This window comes from Thalassophryne amazonica, chromosome 8 (assembly GCF_902500255.1).
Source record: "Thalassophryne amazonica chromosome 8, fThaAma1.1, whole genome shotgun sequence".
Classification (NCBI taxonomy): Eukaryota; Metazoa; Chordata; class Actinopteri; order Batrachoidiformes; family Batrachoididae; genus Thalassophryne; species Thalassophryne amazonica.
The window spans coordinates 109,629,660-109,651,716 of NC_047110.1; the positions used below are offsets into that span (position 1 = coordinate 109,629,660).

At 43.5% G+C, this 22,057-nt stretch overlaps 1 protein-coding gene and 1 long non-coding RNA gene across 3 annotated transcripts in view; one reads left to right on the forward strand and one right to left on the reverse strand.

Annotated features, from left to right (window-relative positions):
- Positions 1 to 5,336: 5,336 nt before the first annotated feature.
- LOC117516304 lies at positions 5,337 to 5,678 on the reverse strand. Its single transcript, XR_004562358.1, has 2 exons — positions 5,453 to 5,678; positions 5,337 to 5,411 (listed from the first exon to the last, which is right to left on the reverse strand). It is a non-coding gene; the product is annotated as an uncharacterized LOC117516304 (long non-coding RNA).
- jph3 (junctophilin 3) overlaps positions 5,454 to 22,057 on the forward strand; it is a 142,208-nt gene continuing 125,604 nt past the window's right edge. For both annotated transcript variants that reach the window (XM_034177248.1, XM_034177247.1), the window contains exon 1: positions 5,454 to 5,975. In XM_034177248.1, coding sequence (XP_034033139.1) covers positions 5,594 to 5,975 — 382 coding nt within the window. In that variant the 5' untranslated portion in view covers positions 5,454 to 5,593. The remainder of the gene's footprint in view (positions 5,976 to 22,057) is intronic.

The window sequence follows — 22,057 nt, forward strand, 5'->3', positions numbered from 1 at the left end:
AGATTAACACCCCAACTTTGCCAAACTATACCCAGTTTTATAAAAGTTGTAAGGACAAGTATATTTCTATAGTGCTTTCCAACTGACAGATGCTTAAAGTGCTTTACAGCAGTGCTTCACATTCACTTCACCAGCCAAGCTGGTACCCATTTTTATAGGTGGGTGGACTAAAACAATGCAGATTAAGTGTCTTGTCCAAGGACACGGGTACCAAGAGTGGTATTTGAACCCACGTGTTCATATCGGCAAGCCAGCTGCTTATCCACTGAGCTACCTGCTCTACACTGCCAAACCCAACAAGGGAATATAATCTGGACTACAAGGGTATATAGTCTGGTCAAAGCTTAATATAAAAGGTATGATTTTGTAACTGCTGGTGTTGCTAGCTGGTTTAACACCTCGATTTGCTAAAGTATACCCAAGTTTAACATAAATGCCACAAGGGGGTATAATCTGGACTACAGAGGTATACTGTAGTCTGGCCTCACCCAAAATATATAACCTGGCTATGATTTTATAATTGTTGGTGCTCCAGTCCAGAAGGCTTGGCTTGCTAAACTGTACCCAGGCTACATTTACGAAGTCTATTAGAAAAGTATCCGACCTTATTATTTTTTTCAAAAACCATATGGATTTGAATCACGTGTGATTGCGTCAGACAAGCTTGAACCCTCGTGCGCATGCGTGAGTTTTTCCACGCCTGTCGGTTACGTCATTCGCCTGTGAGCAGGCTTTGAGTGAGGAGTGGTCCAGCCCCCTCGTCGGATTTTCATTGTCAGGAAATGGCGGAATGATTTGGGCTTTTTTCCATCAGAATTTTTTCAGAAACTGTTAGAGACTGGCAGCTGGAAACCATTAGAAAAATTTATCTGGCTTTTGGTGAAAATGTTACGGGCTTGGTAGAGAATAAGGAATGTTACTGTCACTTTAAGGACGGCCCCCAGCGGCTGTGGGGTGCGCCGCGCTCCGAAGCCGCCATCGACAGGGTGAACAACCATTTCATTTCTAAACGGATGGCTGTCTGGATCCGTGACCATCGTGTGCCATTTCTCTGGTTATCACAAGAGCTGGACATCAACCATTTTCCGTCAGATTTCACTTTTAACAAGAGATATTGTCATGGAAAGCCGAGCGGAGGCTTCGCACGTCACGATGGATTCGCTACTGGAGCGAGACAAAACCACCTCCGTTTTGGTCTCACAGGACGGCTTTGAGATGGCGTTCAGACAGCTGTCGGTGGTTTTTCCATCGAGTGATTATCCGAGAAATTGTGGATGTGCCTGGACATGCCAGAACATGTCCCGTGAGGCTTCATCACGGCGTTGCTGTGCGCCATGCGGCACCGTCGCGACGCGTGGAATTCCTCTGCACGTCTGTCTCAATGTGCCGAAAAAGTGCTGATGTCCACGTCTTTTCACAATTCCTGTGCTAGTCACACGACGTCCGGGATAAAACACAGCGTCCAGTTGGAAATGAACGCCACATTCCACTGTTACAGGAGTTTTTGTCATCGAAAGAAGAGTGGAGGCATCGCACGTTGCGGCGGTGCCGCATGGCGCACAGCAACGCCATGCGGCATTGCTGCATATTATTCTGAACACTACTGTATATCGCATACCAGGTATCATGGATCAGTTTGGATATGTCAAAATACTTGAAGAGGTCACGTTGCCTTATGCTGAAAAGGACATGCCCTTGAAATGGGTGTTTCAACAAGACAATGACCCCAAGCACACTAGTAAACATGCAAAATCTTGGTTCCAAACCAATAAAATGAATGCCTCGCAGATGGGAAGAAATCATGAAAAACTGTGGTTATACAACTAAATACTAGTTTAGTGATTCACAGGATTGCTAAAAAAGCAGTTTGAACATAATAGTTTTGAGTTTGTAGCGTCAGCAGATGCTGCTATTATTGTGGGGGAGGGGAGGTGATGGTCTAGTGGTTAAGGTGTTGTGCTTGAGTCCAGAAGATCATGGGTTCAAATCCCTGCCTGACTGGAAAATCACTCAGGGCCCTTGGGCAAGGCCTTTAATCCCTTATTGCGCCCGGTGTGTAGTGAGCGCCTTGTATGGCAGCACCCTGACAGCGGGGTGAATGTGAGGCATAATTGTAAAGCGCTTTGAGCGTCTGATGCAAATGGAAAAGCGCTATATAAATGCAGTCCATTTACCATTGTGAACACCCCCTTTTCTACTTTTTTTTTTTTACTAATAGCCCAATTTCATAGCTTTAAGAGTGTGCATATCATGAATGCTTGGTCTGTGGATTGTGAGAATCTACTGAATCTAATGGTACCTTGTTTCCCATGTAACAATAAGAAATAATCTCAAAACCTGGATTAATCTTTTTAGTACATAGCACTACTAGAATCACCCTGCGACAACATATTTACTGAACTCGATACGTGGCTCGTGCTTAGCGGTCAGTATGCAACCGTGTGCTTATGCTTCATACTTGTCTTTATTTATACCTGTTCTGTTCATTAAAAATCATGGGGGAACCCTGAATACCAGTTTTGCCAGGGTTGTAGTGTTCCACATGGATTTCTATTCAATCATCCTTGAGCCTTTTAATGTGTCTTGGACTTCTGTTGGCATCAACGGACTCCGAATCCAGGCTTGGATCTGAGTACTTTGAATGATTCATTCATTTTCTGCCATTTATCCTGGGTCAGAGTCACAGTGGCAGTAGACCATGCAGCAGCAGCCCACACTTCCTTATCCTCAGCCAACTGCCTGTAATTCTCTGGGATCTTGAGGCGATCTGAAGACAGCTGGGAAATATAATCCCTTCCATCGTGTCCTGGGCCTTCGATGGGTGCCTCGCCCAGTTGGACATGCCTAAGGAGATGACCAGGGGACCATCCTCGCCAGATACTGTAACCACCTCAGCTGGCTCCTTTCGATTCAAAGAAGTTGAGGCTCTACTCCCCAATCTCTCCCGGATAGTCAAAACTTGTCACCCTGTGTGGGAGTGTAAGCCCAGATACTCAACGGAGGAAAACACACGTCCTGCCTCTTGTATCCAGACCTGATTGCTTTGGTCATTACCAAAGTTCACAACCATAGATGAGAAAAAGGATGGACATGTGAATTGAGAGCTGAGCCAGAAGGCGAAGCTCTTTCATCACCCACAATAGTCCAGTAACAGCAGCCACAAAACATCAGATGCCGCCCAATTTGCCTATAGATCTGACACTCCACCTTAAGCCCCGGTCACATGGCTCTAACGAAGGACACCAAGCCAAAATGAAACAAAAAATCAAGAAACATTGACTTTCAGAGGCATCGTCCAGCTCGTTCCTGTAGCCGGCACTTAATCAGAAGTTTCAAACTGTTGAAAATGTTAGGAATCCCACCGACAACCTCAATCTATCTGTGTTTCATTTTGCTGTCTGTCTTGAAGGTTCGTCATCATTTGACTGTCTTCCAACTTCAACCTCCCAAATCCGACGTCTTATGCGAGTGAATGTTGATGATATCTGAAGAGATCAATAACTAAAGCTCCGACGGGCTGAACATAACGTCCTTGTATTGCTGATGACTCATCCGTGTGGGGACGAAAAGCGACATTATCATACAGAAACAATAGCTGCAAGAACCATTTTATCAACTACTTTAACTATTATGCGGATTCCAGCTGTTTGTGGCCGGCTTGCGTGTGCGCACACGTTATTGTTGTGAAGACAAACATCTCTCACCTGTTGTCAAGACAACCAAACCTCACCCCTGCAAGTGCTGTGGGCATCAGTACAGGTCTGGCTGTGCTCGATCTCATACCTGCCGTCAGTCACGTTATTGTAAATAGTTCATTTTGATTTTGTTTAAAGCATCAAAGTCGACATTCGCTTCGTTTTTCTTTCGTTGGCTTCGGTTTTGTTTCGTTCCTTTTTGCGCTTTGATTGCAGCCTTTTGGTGATGGGAAAAGTGCAGGATCATTCATCCACCTTTTCTCAACAATTTGACCGGGCCATTACCCCCCACTCGTGAATAACACCCCGGGATGCTTCAACTCCTTCACTTAGGACAGTAACTCTGCCCGGGAACCAGATGGGACAATCCACCCCTTTCCAGGTGCTTTGAGGTTTTGCGGACAAGGACTACCTGGTCTCAGAGAAGGTTTGAGGCGACAGTGACACTTCAAGTTATGCACATGAAGGGTAAAAAATCCACAGGTGAGCGCGGAAGTCTGTGTGCCGTGTGTCTCTTTAAGAGCTGGATTGTGCTATTGAGCTGGAGAAGGGGGGGTTGGATGGCTGCATTGGAACAGTCCTCTGTAATGAGGAGATTTTCTGAAGAGAGAGAGAGGAGATGAGATTGGAAGATCAGCGTAGGTGTGCGTCAGCCAGTGCTCCACAGGGAAACATGGAGATGTTGAAGAGCACAGAACATAACAGGATCATATAGACGGATGTTATTTCATCACGGAGACAACCTGAAGGCGAGCCGTGCAGAAGATAAACCAACTTATGGACGCAGTGGATTAAAGACCTAAAAAACAGCCTGAGAGAGAGAGAGGGGGGTACAGAGGAGGAGACATTCACCAATTTACTTATTTTCACTGTGTGCTTGTGTGTGTGTGTGTGTGTGTGTGTGTGGTGTTATGTGTCTGTGGTGCTGTGTGGTGTGTGTGTGGTGTGTGTGTGCATAAGGTAGTAGACTGCATTGCTGCTCTCCAGCATCACAGCACAGACGAGGAGAAAAAAAAACACACACGCCAAGATTTCCTGATGTCTTTTCCCCGTTTTCTGTCTCTCCCTCTTCACGCTTCTTTGGGTGGTGATGAAGGTACATGAAGAAGATGATGGTGGACCCATGAAGCCTCAGTCGGCTGCAGAGTTTAATTTTTTTGGGTGGTATTATCGAGAATATACTTTGAAGACGAAAGGAGTACTGGAGAGTCCGGAGTGGTCGTGCACCATCTTTGGAGGAGTCTTTCTTTATTTTTTTTTCCTGTAGGTTGGATGCTGATCTGTTTGCCGGAGGTTGGCTTCCATGCCGGAGGATTGTCTCCTAGGAGAATATGAGCTTTAACACCCCAGGGAGGAGGAGGAGGCATCATCAGGTAGGAGGCAGCTGAAAAGGAGGAGTAAGTGGAGGAGTTGTGGTTTAAAATCTATCCTGCTGTGAGAGGATGATGGCAGCTCTGGGCCCACGCTCCTCCTGTCTCACCTGCATCCACCACTGAGGAGCTGAGAAGTGGTAGTTGATGCTACGCAAACAGCTCGGCAGGAGGATGGTGTGAACCAGGATCCTCTCCCACTGCAACAGGACACCCAACGCCCTCTTTGAGGGTCTGCTACTTTGTTCTTCGCCTTCCTCCTTCCTTTTCCCTAAGTTAAAGTAGAGTAGAACTGGTGTTGGGTGATTTCTGTAGGGGTTGTCTCCACCTGCCCCTCACCCCTGACCTCCCCAAGCCCGAAATTCAGCCTCTGCTCTCACCCCTGACCTCCCCAAGCCTGAAATTCAGCCTCCACTCAGCGATTAGTTTAGCACCACCCTGTCCTTCTTTATTTCTATTTCATTTTCTTTTTTTTTTCTTTTTCTTTTTGTTGAGACTTCAGGGAAATTGCCAGGACCTGTTTCATGCATGTCCACTGGCGGCAGGTTCAACTTTGACGATGGGGGGTCATACTGCGGCGGGTGGGAGGAAGGCAAAGCGCACGGCCATGGGATCTGCACGGGGCCCAAGGGCCAAGGGGAGTACTGTGGGTCCTGGGCCCATGGCTTTGAACTTTTGGGCGTTTACACTTGGCCAAGTGGGAACACCTACCAGGGCACCTGGGCTCAGGGCAAAAGACACGGAATGGGCGTGGAGAACAAAGGCCGTTGGGTGTACAAGGGTGAGTGGACGCACGGCTTTAAGGGGAGGTACGGCATACGAGAGAGCACGGGGACGAGCGGGAAGTATGAAGGGACCTGGAACAACGGGCTGCAAGACGGATACGGGACAGAGACATACTCTGATGGAGGTAAGGAGGCTGGCTGTGTCTTCTGGTGGGGTTGTGTGTGAATGAGAGCACGTGTGAAGCAAGTTGTGATCGTCACGCTGTGGCAGCTGAAAGTGGTCGACACCCATCTTCAATGAAGCCATCTTGTGTGACCATTAGAGTGACTGACAGCCAACAAATGCCGGTGACAGCAGTGAGTGGGAGACGGCAGATAAATAGTGTTAGGAGTCCATCCTGGGGTCTTCTCCGGTCTCGCCACGCCCTTTTTGATGCACGTGCAGGCAGGGTTGGGGGTGGAGGTTTTTTGAGGACACTCTCTTTTCGCTTTCTCCGCTGAAACTTTTCCTCCACCTAACCTGAGTACACACTGTGTTTGCAGGCCTGAAATTCAGGCCACATGGTCTTCAGGGATCAGTAAAGGGTTAGAGAAGCTCAATGACTCACCAGGAAAAAGGTCCTGAACAAAAAAGTGTTTTAGTCAAACCGGTTCAGAGTGACTCTCTGCAGCAAACGTTGCAATACACTGTTTAATAATTAATCAAAAGCACAGCAGTAAAAAAGATGTACTGTTTGCAGTGATTCTGGGACATTAATGTCTAATTATCACATTCTGAGAAAATTAAGATGCTTTTTTGAGTCTTGGGCAAAAAAATAAGCAAAAAGTACAACTGGATTTTCAGATGACTATAAATCAGAGTTTCTCAAACAGTGGTTTGCAGGCCATTGGTGGTCCGTGAGCAACCCCTTCTGGTCTGTGAGCCTATTGGTAGAAAATCTGATTTTAAATTTATATACAATAAAACTTGCATATAATGGATTCAGGTGAACCAGCAAATTTTGCCCATTCTAATCACATCCGTTATATGTATAAAACGGACAAAATCCATTATATGTATGCAATGGATTAGTTACAGCCAGGAGACACCTAACGAGCTACGGGAAATCCCCAGGTCCAATTAGGCCTACGTATTTCCTTGATTAAACTCCTGACTTTGAATCGGAACCTGCCTCATTTAATGACCGGGTCAAAACTTCATCTGAAACAAAATAAACACCTGCCTTAAACAAGCGCAGGGCATGATGCACATTAAAAAGATTATATTTGCTCAAGTCACTCTTTTTTCTAAAGGCACCTTGACACTTGCACAAGTTTTGCCTCTCCACTGCATCATGTCAATGCGTGTCATACCATTAGATGGTGCGCACCTTGACACTTGCATGAATTTGATCTCTGCACTGGCACCGAATCTTGTGTGCCAATGTGTAAATTTGTTGTAACTTGCGTAAATTGTGCTTGCATTGACGTGCAGTGATACGTAGTGTTGGAAAATAGGTTATGTAATGTTCACGGCTACTTCACGCAAGTGGCATGAAATTTATGCATGCCAGAAATTTTGAACATTTCAAAATCTACACTCAACAAAAATATAAACGCAACACTTTTGGTTTTGCTCCCATTTTGTATGAGATGAACTCAAAGATCTAAAACTTTTTCCACATACACAATATCACCATTTCCCTCAAATATTGTTCACAAACCAGTCTAAATCTGTGATAGTGAGCACTTCTCCTTTGCTGAGATAATCCATCCCACCTCACAGGTGTGCCATATCAAGATGCTGATTAGACACCATGATTAGTGCACAGGTGTGCCTTAGACTGCCCACAATAAAAGGCCACTCTGAAAGGTGCAGTTTTGTTTTATTGGGGGGGGGATACCAGTCAGTATCTGGTGTGACCACCATTTGCCTCATGCATAGAGTTGATCAGGTTGTCAATTGTGGCCTGTGGAATGTTGGTCCACTCCTCTTCAATGGCTGTGCGAAGTTGCTGGATATTGGCAGGAACTGGTACATGCTGTCGTATACGCCGGTCCAGAGCATCCCAAACATGCTCAATGGGTGACATGTCCGGTGAGTATGCCGGCCATGCAAGAACTGGGACATTTTCAGCTTCCAAGAATTGTGTACAGATCCTTGCAACATGGGGCCGTGCATTATCCTGCTGCAACATGAGGTGATGTTCTTGGATGTATGGCACAACAATGGGCCTCAGGATCTTGTCACGGTATCTCTGTGCATTCAAAATGCCATCAATAAAATGCACCTGTGTTCTTCGTCCATAACAGACGCCTGCCCATACTATAACCCCACCGCCACCATGGGCCACTCGATCCACAACATTGACATCAGAAAACCGCTCACCCACACGACGCCACACACGCTGTCTGCCATCTGCCCTGAACAGTGTGAACCGGGATTCATCCGTGAAGAGAACACCTCTCCAACGTGCTAAACGCCAGCGAATGTGAGCATTTTCCCACTCAAGTCGGTTACGATGACGAACTGGAGTCAGGTTGAGACCCCGATGAGGACGACGAGCATGCAGATGAGCTTCCCTGAGACGGTTTCTGACAGTTTGTGCAGAAATTCTTTGGTTATGCAAACTGATTGTTTCAGCAGCTGTCCGAGTGGCTGGTCTCAGACGATCTTGGAGGTGAACATGCTGGATGTGGAGGTCCTGGGCTGGTGTGGTTACACGTGGTCTGAGGTTGTGAGGCTGGTTGGATGTACTGCCAAATTCTCTGAAACGACTTTGGAGACGGCTTATGGTAGAGAAATGAACATTCAATACACAAGCAACAGCTCTGGTTGACATTCCTGCTGTCAGCATGCCAACTGCGTGCTCCCTCAAATCTTGCGACATCTGTGGCATTGTGCTCTGTGATAAAACTGCACCTTTCAGAGTGGCCTTTTATTGTGGGCAGTCTAAGGCACACCTGTGCACTAATCAATCAATCAATCAATTTTTTTATATAGCGCCAAATCACAACAAACAGTTGCCCCAAGGTGCTTTATATTGTAAGGCAAGGCCATACAATAATTATGTAAAACCCCAACGGTCACAACGACCCCCTGTGAGCAAGCACTTGGCTACAGTGGGAAGGAAAAACTCCCTTTTAACAGGAAGAAACCTCCAGCAGAACCAGGCTCAGGGAGGGGCAGTCTTCTGCTAGGACTGGTTGGGGCTGAGGGAGAGAACCAGGAAAAAGACATGCTGTGGAGGGGAGCAGAGATCGATCACTAATGATTAAATGCAGAGTGGTGCATACAGAGCAAAAAGAGAAAGAAACAGTGCATCATGGGAACCCCCCAGCAGTCTACGTCTATAGCAGCATAACTAAGGGATGGTTCAGGGTCACCTGATCCAGCCCTAACTATAAGCTTTAGCAAAAAGGAAAGTTTTAAGCCTAATCTTAAAAGTAGAGAGGGTGTCTGTCTCCCTGATCTGAATTGGGAGCTGGTTCCACAGGAGAGGAGCCTGAAAGCTGAAGGCTCTGCCTCCCATTCTACTCTTACAAACCCTAGGAACTACAAGTAAGCCTGCAGTCTGAGAGCGAAGCGCTCTATTGGGGTGATATGGTACTACGAGGTCCCTAAGATAAGATGGGACCTGATTATTCAAAACCTTATAAGTAAGAAGAAGAATTTTAAATTCTATTCTAGAATTAACAGGAAGCCAATGAAGAGAGGCCAATATGGGTGAGATATGCTCTCTCCTTCTAGTCCCCGTCAGTACTCTAGCTGCAGCATTTTGAATTAACTGAAGGCTTTTTAGGGAACTTTTAGGACAACCTGATAATAATGAATTACAATAGTCCAGCCTAGAGGAAATAAATGCATGAATTAGTTTTTCAGCATCACTCTGAGACAAGACCTTTCTGATTTAGAGATATTGCGTAAATGCAAAAAAGCAGTCCTACATATTTGTTTAATATGTGCTTTGAATGACATATCCTGATCAAAAATGACTCCAAGATTTCTCACAGTATTACTAAAGGTCAGGGTAATGCCATCCACAGTAAGGATCTGGTTAGACACCATGTTTCTAAGATTTGTGGGGCCAAGTACAATAACTTCAGTTTTATCTGAGTTTAAAAGCAGGAAATTAGAGGTCATCCATGTCTTTATGTCTGTAAGACAATCCTGCAGTTTAGCTAATTGGTGTGTGTCCTCTGGCTTCATGGATAGATAAAGCTGGGTATCATCTGCGTAACAATGAAAATTTAAGCAATACCGTCTAATAATACTGCCTAAGGGAAGCATGTATAAAGTGAATAAAATTGGTCCTAGCACAGAACCTTGTGGAACTCCATAATTAACTTTAGTCTGTGAAGAAGATTCCCCATTTACATGAACAAATTGTAATCTATTAGACAAATATGATTCAAACCACCGCAGCGCAGTGCCTTTAATACCTATGGCATGCTCTAATCTCTGTAATTAAAATTTTCACCTTAAAAGCCTGTGGTACATAGCCAACTAACAAAGATAGATTGATCATATTTAAGATCGAAGCATTAAATAATGGTAGGGCTTCCTTGAGCAGCCTGGTAGGAATGGGGTCTAATAAACATGTTGATGGTTTGGATGAAGTAACTAATGAAAATAACTCAGACAGAACAATCGGAGAGAAAGAGTCTAACCAAATACCGGCATCACTGAAAGCAGCCAAAGATAACGATACGTCTTTGGGATGGTTATGAGTAATTTTTTCTCTAATAGTTAAAATTTTGTTAGCAAAGAAAGTCATGAAGTCATTACTAGTTAAAGTTAATGGAATACTCAGCTCAATAGAGCTCTGACTCTTTGTCAGCCTGGCTACAGTGCTGAAAAGAAACCTGGGGTTGTTCTTATTTTCTTCAATTAGTGATGAGTAGAAAGATGTCCTAGCTTTACAGAGGGCTTTTTTATAGAGCAACAGACTCTTTTTCCAGGCTAAGTGAAGATCTTCTAAATTAGTGAGACGCCATTTCCTCTCCAACTTACGGGTTATCTGCTTTAAGCTACGAGTTTGTGAGTTATACCACGGAGTCAGGCACTTCTGATTTAAAGCTCTCTTTTTTAGAGGAGCTACAGCATCCAAAGTTGTCTTCAATGAGGATGTAAAACTATTGACGAGATCTCACTTACAGAGTTTAGGTAGCTACTCTGCACTGTGTTGGTATATGGCATTAGAGAACATAAAGAAGGAATCATATCCTTAAACCTAGTTACAGCGCTTTCTGAAAGACTTCTAGTGTAATGAAACTTATTCCCCACTGCTGGGTAGTCCATCAGAGTAAATGTAAATGTTATTAAGAAATGATCAGACAGAAGGGAGTTTTCAGGGAATACTGTTAAGTCTTCTATTTCCATACCATAAGTCAGAACAAGATCTAAGATATGATTAAAGTGGTGGGTGGACTCATTTACTTTTTGAGCAAAGCCAATAGAGTCTAATTGTTGTATGGCTGGGGGGGCCTGGCTGCCTTTTTGTTTCTGTCTTTTGGTTTTCCTTCCAGGTGGCTTGCATTTGGGACTGAGTGGCTGTGTTGCTGAGGTTATCAGGACCTCACCCTGATCACCTGCGGCTCGTCAGGACTCACAGCTGTGGTGCATCTATATGGATTGGAACATGGTGGCATTTAAGACTGGAGTATACAGTGTGTATTTGCCAGAGACTCGACCTTGTGACCAGACGGGTGAGATCGTCGTCTCAAGAGCCATCTCATCATCAGTGGATGCAGAGAACGTCCAGGTTTGATGCATGGTCTGTGAAAGAGGAGGGGGTGAGGTCTCACGCTCGTCAGCACACTTCCTGAGACTCGGTTTGTCGCGGCCACCTGGGGGGTGTCGGCGGGGTCCGAACTGGTTCTGGCTCCGGACCGTTTTGTGCTGCTGGGAGCACACCGCAAATCCGCCACGCCAGACCGCGCACTTATTTGTTTGTATTTTTTCACATCACTGTTATGTTTATTAAACTCTGTTATCCTTTGTACCGTGCTCTGCTTATTTTATACTGGGTTCTTCAAACGCTGGTCGGTTCTCCGGGCTGCGTCCGACACATAACACTAATAATAGATTAAATGCAGTGTTGAGGCTGTCATTCTCAGCATCTGTGTGGATGTTAAAATCGCCCACTATAATTATCTTATCTGAGCTAAGCACTAAGTCAGACAAAAGGTCTGAAAATTCACAGAGAAACTCACAGTAACGACCAGGTGGACGATAGATAATAACAAATAAAACTGGTTTTTGGGACTTCCAATTTGGATGGACAAGACTAAGAGTCAAGCTTTCAAATGAATTAAAGCTCTGTCTGGGTTTTTGATTAATTAATAAGCTGGAATGGAAGATTGCTGCTAATCCTCCGCCCCGGCCCGTGCTACGAGCATTCTGACAGTTAGTGTGACTCGGGGGTGTTGACTCATTTAAACTAACATATTCATCCTGCTGTAACCAGGTTTCTGTAAGGCAGAATAAATCAATATGTTGATCAATTATTATATAATTTACCAACAGGGACTTAGAAGAGAGAGACCTAATGTTTAATAGACCACATTTAACTGTTTTAGTCTGTGGTGCAGTTGAAGGTGCTATATTATTTTTCTTTTTGAATTTTATGCTTAAATAGATTTTTGCTGGTTATTGGTAGTCTGGGAGCAGGCACCGTCTCTACCGGGATGGGGTAATGAGGGGATGGCAGGGGGAGAGAAGCTGCAGAGAGGTGTGTAAGACTACAACTCTGCTTCCTGGTCCCAACCCTGGATAGTCACGGTTTGGAGGATTTAAGAAAATTGGCCAGATTTCTAGAAATGAGAGCTGCTCCATCCAAAGTGGGATGGATGCCGTCTCTCCTAACAAGACCAGGTTTTCCTCAGAAGCTTTGCCAATTATCTATGAAGCCCACCTCATTTTTTGGACACCACTCAGACAGCCAGCAATTCAAGGAGAACATGCGGCTAAACATGTCACTCCCGGTCTGATTGGGGAGGGGCCCAGAGAAAACTACAGAGTCCGACATTGTTTTTGCAAAGTTACACACCGATTTAATGTTAATTTTAGTGACCTCCGATTGGCGTAACCGGGTGTCATTACTGCCGACGTGAATTACAATCTTACCAAATTTACACTTAGCCTTAGCCAGCAGTTTCAAATTTCCTTCAATGTCGCCTACTCTGGCCCCCGGAAGACAGTTGACTATGGTTGCTGGTGTCGCTAACTTCACATTTCGCAAAACAGAGTCAATCAACTCAATCAATCAACTTTTTTCTTATATAGCGCCAAATCACAACAAACAGTTGCCCCAAGGCGCTCCATATTGTAAGGCAAGGCCATACAATAATTATAAAAAACCCCAACGGTCAAAACGACCCCCTATGAGCAAGCACTTGGCAACAGTGGGAAGGAAAAACTCCCTTTTAACAGGAAGAAACCTCCAGCAGAACCAGGCTCAGGGAGGGGCAGTCTTCTGCTGAGACTGGTTGGGGCTGAGGGAAAAAAACAGGATAAAGACATGCCGTGAAGGGGGCAGAGATCGATCACTAATTATTAAATGCAGAGTGATGCATACGGAGCAAAAAGAGAAAGAAACAGTGCATCATGGGAACCCCCCCACAATCTACGTCTAAAGCAGCATAACCAAGGGATGGTCCAGGGTCACCCGATCCAGCCCTAACTATAAGCCTTAGCGAAAAGGAAAGTTTTAAGCCTAATCTTAAAAGTAGAGAGGGTATCTGTCTCCCTGATCTGAATTGGGAGCTGGTTCCACAGGAGAGGAGCCTGAAAGCTGAAGGCTCTGCCTCCCGTTCTACTCTTACAAACCCTAGGAACTACAAGTAAGCCCGCAGTCTGAGAACGAAGCGCTCTAATGGGGTAATATGGTACTACGAGGTCCCTAAGATAAGATGGGACCTGATTATTCAAAACCTTATAAGTAAGAAGAAGAATTTTAAATTCTATTCTAGAATTAACAGGAAGCCAATGAAGAGAGGCCAACACGGGTGAGATATGCTCTCTCCTGCTAGTCCCCGTCAGTACTCTAGCTGCAGCATTCTGAACCAACTGAAGGCTTTTTAGGGAACTTTTAGGACAACCTGATAATAATGAATTACAATAGTCCAGCCTAGAGGAAATAAATGCATGAATTAGTTTTTCAGCATCACTCTGAGACAAGACCTTTCTGATTTTAGAGATATTGCGTAAATGCAAAAAGGCAGTCCTACATATTTGTTTAATATGCGCTTTGAATGACATATCCTGATCAAAAATGACTCCAAGATTTCTCACAATATTACTAGAGATCAGGGAAATGCCATCCAGAGTAACGATCTGGTTAGACACCATGCTTCTAAGATTTGTGGGGCCAAGTACAATAACTTCAGTTTTATCTGAGTTTAAAAGCAGGAAATTAGAGGTCATCCATAGAGTCGCCAATAACCAGAGTTTGATCCTCGGCGGGTGTGTCGTCGAGTGGGGAAAAACGGTTAGAGATGTGAACGGGTTGGCGGTGTACACGGGGCTTCTGTTTAGGGCTACGCTTCCTCCTCACAGTCACCCAGTCAGCCTGCTTTCCCGGCTGTTCGGGATCTGCCAGGGGGTAACTAACGGCGGCTAAGCTACCTTGGTCCACACCGACTACAGGGGCCTGGCTAGCTGTAGAATTTTCCACGGTGCGGAGCCGAGTCTCCAATTCGCCCAGCCTGGCCTCCAAAGCTACGAATAAGCTACAATTATTACTGTTACTGCTAAAGGAGGCCGAGGAATAACTAAACATTTCACACCCAGAGCAGAAAAGTGCGGGAGAGACAGGAGAAGCCGCCATGCTAAATCGGCTAAGAGCTAGTAGCTATGCTAAGCTAGCGGATTCCTAAAAACACGCAAAATCATGGTGTCTAATCAGCATTTTGATATGGCACACCTGTGAGGTGGGATGGATTATCTCAGCAAAGGAGAAGTGCTCACTATCACAGATTTAGACTGGTTTGTGAACAATATTTGAGGGAAATGGTGATATTGTGTATGTGGAAAAAGTTTTAGATCTTTGAGTTCATCTCATACAAAATGGGAGCAAAACCAAAAGTGTTGCGTTTATATTTTTGTTGAGTGTACTTTGCACACAGTTCACAAGCAGTTTACAACAAGAGAGTTTATGAAGAGTTTGCTCATTGGCATGCCAAATTACGTGCCAGTGCAGGGATCAAATTCATGCAAGTTTCAAGGCACCTTAAGTCCACTGAGGAGTGGTACTTTAAAATCCTAAAGCCTGATTTATACTTCTGCCACTCTGTGGCCATGCAATGACGTTGACATGTACATGACACTTTTAAAGTTCTCAGTTGCATCTTTATGTAATTTACCACAGGAACAGCAGCCTTTTCTGGGTAAATTTGTCCCTCAATGAGCTTCTTTATACAATCAATCAATCAATCAATTTTTTTTTATATAGCGCCAAATCACAACAAACAGTTGCCCCAAGGCGCCTTATATTGTAAGGCAAGGCCATACAATAATTATGTAAAAATCATATCATAAATATAAACAATCATCAACCTCCAAACCAAAGGTAATGTGTACAATTTCTCTCCATGAATTGCGGGTCATTTCCGTGTCTTTTTCCAACTCTGTGTTGTAAAGTTGGTTACGTTTGTGGACTTTTCTGCTAAACATATTTCATCCATGATCGAAATGTATTCGGTGGGTGCACTGAAAAAACTATTAAAATATGAAGGGAGAGGAACAAGTGAAACCAGAAAAGAGAAATCAAAGTGATTGCAGTCTCTGTCATTTAGCAGGTGCGTGTCAGGCTACAGGGATTTCTTTATGGGGGGTGTCTGGTTTTCCACGCCCAGGAATATGTGAACCCTGTCGCCAAGTGCTCGCTCACAGGGGGTCGTTTTGACCTTTGGGGTTTTTACGTAATTATTGTATGGCCTTGCCTTACAATATAAAGCGCCTTGGGGCAACTGTTTGTTGTGATTTGGCGCTATATAAATAAAATTGATTGATTGATTGATTGAAACTTAACACCGTATTACAGTGCAGGTGGCAAGTAGCATTTTGTTAATAATCACCGGCCTTGGTTCCTACTTTCCTCAAATCGGCGACTGTCAGTGCTGAACTTCATTTCGTATCACTGTTATTGGGCACATCCAGATTGTTGTGTCCTGTACATGCGAGGGGTTTTTAATGGAAATACATTGCAGTCAAACAGAACATTTTGTCTGACGTGAGCGAAAATCCGTTATGCAAAATCCATTATATATGGTGTTTATTATATGGAAAATCACATAAAAGCTTTGGGACTTTTGCTTTTGTCTGGTGAATGTGAATATCTGGTTTATACAGTGATGGTTTAGGCAAGTTTTACTGTACTCAAAAGTGTTTCTCGGGCAGTTTTGCAAGAACTCCAAAGTCTCATAGATAGAATCATATGAATGATTTATTGTCATTACAACAAGTGCAATGAAATTATCTTCACACCCAGTTACCTCAGAAATACAGCAATTAATCCACAATTATTACTGGTTGAACGTAATAATGGCACACACCAGAATTAAAACAACCGCACATATACATTTGATTTGTTTATGGACGCTAAACTTTGAAGTAGTCCGTCATCCAAATTGAGGCAAAGTGAGTGTAGGCCGCAGCAGACCCTGCACAGCCGAGCTTGGGGTGGGGCACTGCAGCTGTGCAGCGCGACCTCCTGGAGTGGCAGAGCGGAGGCTGGGGTGGGGACAGGAACACAAAGGAAGGGTAGGGGTGGGGGACATGCGTCATGTGTGCAGATGAGTTCATATCAGTCTCTGTCCATGTGTGCATAGAGTCTGTAGGGGAGGGCAAGTGGAGAGGGAGCCAAATGCTTCACCAAGGCTGTTGAATTCCTTCTGGAGTCAAACAGTGGGGCATTTTGACCTTTAGTAGCTGATAAGGCTACCATGTTTGGGTTAGGCAGAGAGACACAGAATTCCAGTACGACCTCTCTTTAACTGTCCAGATTCAATTGTGAATATTCACTGGTCTCCAACATCAGTTCCTTTGCAGGGCAGACAAATTGCTCCGAGATGGTTTCCACTTGCATTTAAGTTAAAAAGTTAATGCAGTCTGAGATTGTATCGCATTAGCCACCTCGTTAATCATGACGGAGAGATGTGGGATTGTGGTTTTGGTAGCAGCCGTCTTGCCAATTTTAAAGTAGGTCAGGGCACCGCATAATTCAAGCAGCAAAGACCTCCTACCATAAAGGCAAATAAGAATAAATTCTCAACGTCTTCCACGGAGAGTGGTGCCAAGCACGTGACACGCCAATTCTCCCAGGTGTCGACAACATAGCCCGCAGGATAGGTTCCATCTGACCTCAGCCCTGATTCCTTGTTGAAAAAAATGGTGTCAGTAGCGTTGAGAGACCAGCTGATCAATTCCATGGTTATTCCAAATATAGTTCGAAGAATACACAGTCTGGTGAATTTAGAACTTTTGAAGGTTGGGGCAGAGATAGAGAAAAACACAGAAGGAGAGGAGAGAGGAAGAGATGCGACTGCCCTTGCCGGAGTCCCAAGCTTAATATACGAGGTCTGTCCATAAAGTATAGGTCCTTTTAATTTTTTTCAAAAACTATATGGATTTCATTCATATGTTTTTACGTCAGACATGCCTGAACCCTCGTGCGCATGCGTGAGTTTTTCCACGCCTGTCGGTGACGTCATTCGCCTGTGAGCACTCCTTGTGGGAGGAGTCGTCCAGCCCCTCGTCGGAATTCCTTTGTCTGAGAAGTTGCTGAGAGACTGGCGCTTTGTTTGATCAAAATTTTTTCTAAATCTGTGAGACACATCGAAGTGGACACGGTTCGAAAAATTAAGCTGGTTTTCAGTGAAAATTGTAACGGCTGATGAGAGATTTTGAGGTGATACTGTCGCTTTAAGGACTTCCCACGGTGCGAGACGTCGTGCAGCGCTCTCAGGCGCCGTCATCAGCCTGTTTCAAGCTGAAAACCTCCACATTTCAGGCTCTATTGATCCAGGACGCCGCGAGAACAGTCTCGCACCGTGGGAAGTCCTTAAAGCGACAGTATCACCTCAAAATCTCTCATCAGCCGTTAAAATTTTCACTGAAAACCAGCTTAATTTTTCGAACCATGTCCACTTTGATGTGTCTCACAGGTTTAGAAAAAATTTTGATCAAACAAAGCGCCAGTCTCTCAGCAACTTCTCAGACAAAGGAATTCCGACGAGGGGCTGGATGACTCCTCCCACAAGGAGTGCTCACAGGCGAATGACGTCACCGACAGGCGTGGAAAAACTCACGCATGCGCACGAGGGTTCAAGCATGTCTGACGTAAAAACATATGAATGAAATCCATATAGTTTTTGAAAAAAAAAAAGGACCTATACTTTATGGACAGACCTCGTATATGACTTATTTTCAATATTAACTCAACTCGTATTGAAATTATTATTGTTTTAGTGATTTTGGGGGAGTTCTGTGGTCTGCCAGATTTTTTTTCTTTTTTGTTGGTTAAGTGGTTCTTGGTCTGTAAAAGTTTGAGAAACACTACAATAAATACAGAGTTGTGGTTAAATTATTGAGAATATTATTATTATTATTTAATTAAGATAATTATGAAGAAGTGTTGGTGTTATGCACTTTTTTTTTCTTTGGTGTCTCCTGTTTGCTCCAGGTTGCCACAGTGGATCTAGGATCCTCATGTGGGACAACTTTTACTCTGAATGTCCTTCCTGTTACAACTCCTGATGGACAAGGATAGTACTTCCCGTATTTTCTCTTTTTCTGTATTATCAGCTCTTTAATGTGAGATTTTTATTCATTATTTTTGTGTACTTTTTCATTATTGGCATTTATTTTTTTATTAGTTTTGGTTTAATCCTTTGATTCCTGAGGAAGTCCTGTATAAATAGTCATTATTATTAATAAGAAATGTGTAGGTTTTGTTTGTTTTTTTTCAGTGCAGGACCTCTCAAACTAGTAAAAAAACAAACAAAAAACATTTAATGCTCCAGAAAATATGGTAAAAAAAAATATTCACAAATCTACAAATACACATACAAATATGTGTATAATATTCTTATGTTATTCCACAGTTGCATGAATGTGTCACGAGTTGTTGGGAGGAGCTGACATTTGTGACAATACGTATTTTATTGTGAATTTTAATTTGGTGTAAATATAGCCCTTTTGTACATTTTACAAGTAAATTCTCCAAAATGGAGCAAGCTCTCAACTAGCGGTGTGACTGACATGTACAGGGTTACAAATAAAAACAATGATGTAAAATTATTGTCAGTATAAACACTCTTCTTTCAAATAAATGTTAAATTGTTTGGGTAGTAATCAAGCTAGCTAGCTGTCTAACTTAGTGCGCTGAAGTTAGCTAGCAGTCTGTCCAATTAGCATGTAGCTGGCTCAAAAACTAGCTTGATGAGTTAAATTCCTAGCAAGTAAAATATTGCTTAAATGTAAGTTCTTTGAGTAGAATTAGTTCACAAACAAGTTAGATGATTTTACTTTAAATAAACAGGGTTACAGTTTTGACTTTTGGCATTTGTGCATACATCTGTTGTTATTTTCACAGTAGTCGTGAGTGCAGAGAATTTAAGTTTGACTCCAGTGTTTGGCACGGTCAGCCAGGATCACTTACATCTTTAAAAACTTTCAAAAGTTTATATTTTAGGGCAACTATGCCATAATCAAATAGTTTCATTATTTAGCATGATAAATTTGATTATGGGAGGTGAAGATATTGTTGTAGCGCCCCCTGGCAATGCGGAAAGAAAGTGCAGATGTTTACCCTGGAAAAAAGCAGCAGCATGATTTTTTTAAAATTTCATTATTTAAATATGTACATCAGTTACACATAATTAAAACATTTCCAAATAACATCGTTTTCTTGGCTCATTTAGCTACATAGGAAAATGATGCCAGAGGGACACATTGTTATCATGAGCATCCGATGTGCATGTTTAAACTTTGTAAAACCAACAACCTTTGTTCAGTGCACCATTGTGATTTAAAAAAAAAAAGAATTAAACCTGTGAATTTGGCAACCAATTTAAGCAATTGACCAACAATAAAACAAGTTTTGATTTACTGCATTATTGTGCCGTGTATTTTTGTCCATTTTACTTCATAAAAACAACTGAATTATTAAAAAAAAAAATAGAAAAAAAAGTATAGCCCTGTTTGATCAATAACATAATGATAACGCCACCTTTCAAATACTGTAAATAAATACATCATGTATTTTAGAGCCACATCCTTTAGTGGATTAGTCATTTAATGATCATCATTATAATTTATGATGATGATTATTATTAAAGTAGGAGCAGCACGGTGGTTTAATGGTTAGCACTGTTGCCTCACAGCAAGACGTTCATGGGATCGATTCCCACCTGTGGCCTTTCTGTGGAGTTTGCGTGTTCTCCCCATGTTTGTGTGGGTTTCCTCCGGGTGCTCCGGCTTCCTCCCACATCCAAAGACATGCAGGTTAGGTGGACTGGAAACTTTAAAACTGTCCGTAGGTGTGCGTGTTTGTCTATATGTGGCCCTGCGACAGACTGGCGTCCTGTCCAGGGTGTGCCCCGCCTCAAGTCCTGTGACTATTGGGATTATTATTAGTGTTGTATAACATCAAAAACTTTGAAAAAGTGTAAATCTGAGACAAAATTTTAAAACAGGAAGACACAAGTCGCCCACCATTGAGAATAAATGAGTCTTCAGTCATCTTACAAACCTTTATTGAACTCGACTGCTTAACCTCAGCAGGCAGAGTGTTCCACAGTCATGGTGCATGAACAGAAAAAACTTACACTCCTGCTGTTTTCTTCCTTACCTTTGGAACAGACATCAAACTGCCCCCCTTGCAACCGCAAAACCTGTGCCGGCATGTATGGCTGAACCAACTCACTCATATATGACAGTCTGTTAAAAAGTTTAATAGAAATTTAATAATAATTTTGAGTGAAATTCAAGGAAAGAGGCTTTACAGCAAGAAGGTGCTGGGTCCAAACCCATCCTCGACTGCTCTTTATAGATCTGGGGTTGCGTCAGGAAAGACATCCAGCATAAATTTGCGTTGGCGACACCAAAAGAGAAACCTTTCTTTGAGTGAACATGCAAATATAATCCCACAGTGAAACTGAACTTGCTGCAGCTGATGATGATGACGGTGATGTTGACGATGATGGTGATGAGGATGACAATGATGATGGTGATGATGAGGATGACAGTGATGATGGTGACGATGATGGTAATGACTGATGATGGTGATGATGAGGATGACAATGATGATGGTGATGATGAGGATGACAATGATGATGGTGATGATGAGGATGACGATGATGGTGATGATGACTGTGATGATGGGGATGATGGTGATGAGGATGACAATGATGATGGTGATGATGACTGTGATGATGGGGACGAAGATGATGATGGGGATGATGAGGATGACAATGGTAATGGTGATGATGAGGATGACAGTGATGATGGTAATGACTGATGATGGTGATGATGAGGATGACTGATGATGGTGATGATGAGGATGACGATGATGGTGATGATGACTGTGATGATGGGGATGATGGTGATGAGGATGACAATGATGATGGTGATGATGAGGATGACAATGATGATGGGGATGATGAGGATGACAATGGTGATGATGGTAATGACTGATGATGGTGATGATGAGGATGACGATGATGGTGATGATGATAATGATGGTGATGATGAGGATGACGATGATGGTGATGATGACTGTGATGGTGGGGATGATGATGATGGTGATGATGATGGTAATGACTGATGATGGTGATGATGATGATGACAACGATGATGATGATGATGACGAAGATGATGGTGATGATGGGGATGACGATGATGGTGGTAAATGGACTGCATTTACTGTATATAGCACTTTTCCATCTGCATCAGATGCTCAAAGTGCTTTACAATAATGCTTCACATTCAACCCGATGTGAGGGTGCTGCCATACAAGGTACTCACTACACACCGGGAGCAACTAGGGGATTAAGGACCTTGCCCAAGGGCCCTTAGTGATTTTATGGTCAAGCTGGGATTTGAACCGAGGATCTTCTGGTCTCAAACCAGACCCCCTCTACACCCTGGCTGCGCCTAGAAATTCTGTCCATAAAAATAATGAACAGAACCGGTGACAAAGGGCAGCCCTGGCGGAGACCAACGTGCACTGAAAACAGGTTTGACTTACTACCGGCAGTGCGAACCAAGCTCCTGCTGCGGTCG